The sequence below is a fragment of the Rhincodon typus genome, chromosome 17 (genome assembly GCF_021869965.1).
Source record: "Rhincodon typus isolate 14 chromosome 17, sRhiTyp1.1, whole genome shotgun sequence".
NCBI classification, from domain to species: domain Eukaryota; kingdom Metazoa; phylum Chordata; class Chondrichthyes; order Orectolobiformes; family Rhincodontidae; genus Rhincodon; species Rhincodon typus.
The window spans coordinates 25809442-25815441 of record NC_063348.1 but is presented as its reverse complement, the minus strand read 5'-3'; the positions used below and the strand labels follow the sequence as shown (position 1 = coordinate 25815441).

At 35.8% G+C, this 6000-nt stretch overlaps 1 protein-coding gene across 1 annotated transcript in view; it reads right to left on the bottom strand.

Moving 5' to 3' along the window:
• Positions 1 to 672: 672 nt before the first annotated feature.
• LOC109914917 (ecotropic viral integration site 5 ortholog-like) overlaps positions 673 to 6000 on the bottom strand; it is a 136176-nt gene continuing 130848 nt past the window's right edge. The window contains exon 14 of the mRNA XM_020514527.2: positions 673 to 4049. Coding sequence (XP_020370116.2) covers positions 2191 to 4049 — 1859 coding nt within the window. The 3' untranslated portion in view covers positions 673 to 2190. The remainder of the gene's footprint in view (positions 4050 to 6000) is intronic.

The window sequence follows — 6000 nt, the reverse complement described above, 5'->3', positions numbered from 1 at the left end:
TAAAGAAGAACCAGAGACTGAATTCAAATTAAATATGATTCAAAGGAAATTTCTTTCATACTAACAGAAACAATATAGGGAAAACAAAGAAATAATGTAGATAAAGGTCAGACTTATCAGATCTCTCCCCAGTCATTTTTCAGCATTCTGCCACATGTAAGCTGTGTGAATGAAAGCAACCTCTCGTGTCCAGTAATAGTGGATGAGGGGAAAGGGCTTAAATCCAGTAAATCTATACAATCGTTCATGAGTGATTAATGAGACAGAATTTGGCACCAAATTGAAAAAGCACTATTCTTTTACATAGGAACAAAAAAATAAAAAACATTCTGTGCTCTTCCTGGCCTCATAATGGAAACACGGACTTTGTTTTCAGACATGCAGCTATAGTCTCCCTGTCAGAACTTGATTAAAACTGCTTTAAAGGGCCTTCTTGTGATCAGATATGGCCCCTAAATTTAGGTGGTTTGTCACCTGCATACAACACCAGGCTGGTTAAAACCAACAACAGTTGAACTTAAATAATCTGTTCAACTTTAACTGGCTACTCACTGCTTTCAATCAGATGTAGTTAAAATACACCTCTCTTTCCATCTTGTCTGTTAATCAAAAGTCAACAATTTTTACGCATGATATTTTCATCATGTTAAATTAAAGCCACAAAACACAATGGAACATATCAAAAACATTTTAAAAGATTTCTTCACAACATTGTTGGTGCATGACATAAAATAATGTTTCCACACTATTCCAAATTATTCACTTTTCCAGATAAAAAGAAAAACTGGCAATGTAGAAGTCCTGCAAAAACAACTTTACAAAATTTTAACAAGTAGGACAAAATTATTTTCCCATTATCAATGCATCATTGAAACCTTATAGCTTTTTAAAGATAAAGCTACCTTGCTTGTCTAAAGTAGACTCATAAAAAGTGCAAAATTAAGAAGTCTTTACAAAAAAAACTATACACATCACACACCAGTTAAATACATCCATTCATTTTACAGAGTTAATATATGTTTTACTAAAATGCTTATAACACACTTAACATTTTGTGTGCTCAGAGCACCGACACACGTCCTTTTCTGCTTGCTGCAAGTAATTACTATTTGAAGTGGTCATCAAGCAAAAATACCATATTCCTGATTTGATGTGACACAGTATGACCTTCTCAATAGTGATCAAAATGTTATACGGATGGTTATGGGCAAGGCAAGAGTCAGGATATGACTTTTTAGAACTCCACCCCTCCCCCACCCCAAATAAAAGTATTCACAAGCATAGTTTAAGCACTATTTTGTGAAATATTTGTTCTAAAATTTACAGTAAACATCAACAACTACATTTCAGGTTTTTAGGCACCACACCACAGCTATTTCAGGGATTTTTTAAAAGCCTTAAAAATGATAAAAATAGGAAACTAAAAACATGTCAGAAAATGCATACCGTTTAAATATTTACATACTCAGCAACTTCAAAAGATGCTGTAAAGAATGCAATTTCAGTAACTTCTTCAATATATTCCAGAAGCTAAAAAGTTATCTATGTGTGATGTTATCATTTCCAATCAAGCATTATACTGTTTCATTGTAGTACCTCTGTACTAGGATGCATTAAAATCAAGCAAGATAGATAACTCCTGAGAAATCCTGTCTGCACTGCCTGTCACATATCTTGTGATGTGAATGAAAAACATCAGCCACTTGGGAAAACCATGTGAAAGCTGCTTGTGTAATAGTCTGTGCTACAATGTCTCATATAGTGAGCCTGCTCACTGCCTTTCAAATTTTCACGGCATTTTGAGGTGGTCATGCAAAAGCTTAAACAATGTTTAATCTGCTGCAAGACAGGTATTTCTCAATTATATAGGTCAAAAATAATCATAAAATATTTTATGAAACAAGAAAATATATTTACCTGCATCCATATTTTCTGTCAAATGTGCAGGTTAGTTACAAGATGATGTCTTTTTTTAATGTAAAGAATGAAATGACACTGTTTGCATAGCTTTCTGTTGTGACTCGATGACCATGCAGCCCTCAATAAAGCAGTGAACAATTAGTTCAATAACTAGGAAAATATGTGGCTGCTTTTGTGATATGAAACGCTTGCATCATTTTGAAGTATTTGATCATTGTCACTGGTGAAACTTTATACATACGTATTATGATTAAACTGGAATGAATTCTGTCATAATCTAACATATTCACAATCTTGGGCATCTGGAGAGTTTGCCAAACAAATTTCTGTGCCTAAATTTTCTATTGCAGCTGTGATGTGTTTTTGTTGCATATTTGCATCTGTAGGAGGGGAATGTACAATAAGATGGGTTGGTACTTCTATCAAACTTACAGTTTTATCCAGAGTCACATTAGTAACTGGAATATTAACTTCAAGTGAGTCAGTCTCTCTAATTGTACAGATCCCTTTTTCATCACAGGTTGCAACCAACTGTGAATCATCCTGTACAGGCAATGCCATGTGCTTGAAGTTCAGGAGATTTTGCTCAGTTCCATGTGCCACATGAACTGAAGACATAGACCGGAGTATTTTACAGGGGCTATTTAAACACTGCATGGCTGGTGAGGTCTGTGTGATAGCAATCAGATGCTGAGGACTCTGCAAATTTGCATCTCTCATATGGTCCTGTTTGTGCATAGTTGGTGAATATTTGGATGGGCTGTGCTGAGCAGAAGGCATGGCATGGTTTTCAGATCTGCAAATGTCCCAGACCTGCTGATACGAAACTGAATCCTGTTCCACAGATTGTGGGTCATCTGACAATTCTAATGTTGAAAATCGTTTAGGTGTACTGACAGTGTCTGCTGGTTCTACACACACAAGTTCCTTTGGAATAAGTGCATCATTTTCATCATATTGAATTTCAGTTATTGGTTCTGAAATATTCTGATCATACTTATACTCTGTATCAGATAAGTTGTCATATTGAGAAACATTTGAAACTCGCCTTTTACTTTGGAACTCATCCGCACTTTCTATTTGTGGACTGTTCAAATCTGTTGAAGTTTCTTGTGTTAAATCACTCAAGGATGAGTTCTCCTTTTCTGCAGCTGAAAACTTCACTGTCACTATAGATTGTGGTTGATCAATAGGGAAATGTGTTTCCAGCTGTTGAGGGATATTGGGGTTAGAATATCTATGCAATGTTTCTTCTGGATTTGGGAGCAAGAAATGCATGCCTTCAGACAGTGTCACTGCAGGTGGAAGTTCTGGACAAGATAATGGCACATTCTCATTGTTTGCCAAATCTGTCAATCCATCATTACTCCCTGGAGAGGGTTTACCACTATTATATTCTTCATCTAGTGTCTGTTCATCCTCTGAAACAAGTACCTGGTATTTCTGCGGAGACTTTGTTGCCATATTTTGAAGTACTGATACTTGATTAATTTCTGAGCAAAATGCAGATTGTTCTTTTAGGAATTGAGTTTCAGCTATTTCAGTTTTTTCTGTATATTCAACTTTTCTCATGTTTTGACAAGTGATCACATTCTCTTCTGGAGAATTGGTAGTTTCTTTTTCTGGAACTTTATAGTTAACTTCTTTAAAATTTGAGTTTGCATCATTTTCTGCAATTCTAGTTTCATTATTTTGAGCAGGTGGGATGTCTTCCTTCTTAAGAGAATGCTTTGAATCTTTTACTGGGCTTGGAGCTGGACTCATTTCTGAAAGCACAGGTTCATCTTCTTGTGGTAGCTGTGTTTGGTCTTTTATGGGAGACATAGAGTTTTCATGGATTGGAGCTTGAATTTCAGAAATTTCCACAAAATTAGTATCATTCTCCACTGGACAAGGATTCCCATTATTTTCAGGAGACATCTCACTCTTTTCCACAGGCTCAGGTACAGAAGGCTGGATACAGTTTTTTTCTGGTGATTCTCTGTCTACATCATTATCAGGTTCAAAGTTATTTGAAATGGAATTAACCTTTTCATTCTTGCCATTGGCCATGATGTTATCCTTCTCTGGTATTAAGGTGACAGCAACTTCCTGGCCTAATGGTTTGTTGGGAAATTCATCAGCTTTTGCTAGAATGGATGAAAAGAAAAGATAATGGCATTTAAATTAAAGACTGAAATATAAACAGTAAAATGACAGTAGTGTGTCTATAAATTCTACATACAATGTAAAATTATGTTCCTGCGGAAAATGACATCAATTTTATAGCACTTGGGTTCAGTTCATTTAATTATTTGTTGCTTGTTATGTACATGTGTGGATTTCTAGGAGTCAGAATAAAGAAAATAGTAAACAATACATTTACTCTTAGCAGAATGAACAATAAGAGAAAAGAAAGTTCAGGATTGATGAAATCTGCAACAAATACTCCTCCTGGTGGCCAATGAATCCCCTTAGCAATTTCCATTTGGAATTTGCACAAGGAAGAGCAATTGGAAAGTAGAAATGTTTCAGGTGAAAAATAATTGGTAAAATGAAATTCACTGCATTGTCAGGCACGGTCAAAATCACTGCAGAACGATGGGATAACAGAAATACAGGGTTATTCCTTTGGGCACCTAATGTAATCTTGGTCAATACTGAAGATAGGGTGCCTTTCCGTAAGGATAAAAAAAGCAGAAATTGTAAAGAAATTGTCCGTCCATTGGTCAGCAGGTTTCAGAGAGACTATCAGTGATTTGACTACATGGGTTTGAGTACAACTTTCAAAAAAACATTTGTACTTGTAATAGGATCACCTAAACCACAGGAAAGAGGAGAACTATTCATCTCAACAGTAGTGAGCATTCTAATCTGACTAAGCTGTTCAAATAATAAGTTCAATGTAAACTTTCCAAAAGTAAAAATACTTAATATGAAGAATTAGGGGTTATGAAATAATCTCAAAATGGGTTTTTGATGGGTATCGTGTGCTATTATATTACTAAAACATTTAAAAACCAACTGGGTGCATAAAATACTCTGAAGATTTTCAACATGCTAGCAAACAATACACAAATACAAACTTCATGTTTAATTATTACACTTTAAATAATTCTTTTTATCAATGACAGATGCCCTTATTTAAACAAACATATCAAGTCTCTGCAACAATGCCATGCATCAAGACCAAAACATCATTTGTCACACTGAAATGAATCCATGTTGGATCCTGCTTAATTTTAAGTATGTGGTAATATGGTGTCACCTTATTAAAGCAGCAAAAGTATTTTTTGAACTTGTCTCAGGCAGCAGAGAACGAGCTAAGCGCATGCACCAGAAGCACATTAACAAACTCATTCATTTTACAGTTTGATAGTCTGTGTTGTACACTACGCAGAAAGAGATCAAGCATACAGCCTTAAATTCATTTGCAATGGTTAACTGAAACACAAAGAAGCAAACACATTTGGTGCAAGCACAGCAATAATGCCCACCATACTTCCATGTAGACATGTAACTGTGAACTGAACACAGACAGGCACTATGAAACTGTAAAAAAAAACACAAGGTGGATGATAAGAAAAGAAATGCAATTATGAAGAAAAGTTCCTAAAACAACCAAAAGTGAGCTACAGACTATGTCAAGTAAAATCAATGTAAAAACTATAAATGCATTAAAACCATTACCAGTTGGTGAATTGGTATACAAGGAGAAAAAAAACTATGCTTGCTGTTAATAAGGAGGATGTGCTAGAAATTTTGAAAAACATGAGGATGGATAAGTCCCCAGGCCAGACGGGATATACTCAAGGTTGCTACGGGAAGTGAGGGAAGAGATTGCTGCCCCTTTGGCGATGATCTTTGTGTCCACACTGTCCACTGGAGTAGTACCAGATGATTGGAGGGTGGCAAATGTTATTCCCTTGTTCAAGACAGTATGGAGGGCTGTAGGTTGCAACAGGACATTGACAGGATGCAGAGCTGCGCAAAGAAGTGGCAGATGGAATTCAACCCGAAAAGTGTGAAGTGATTCATTTTGGATGGTCAAATTTGAATGCAGAATACATGATTGATGGCAGGTTTCTTGGCAGTGTGAAG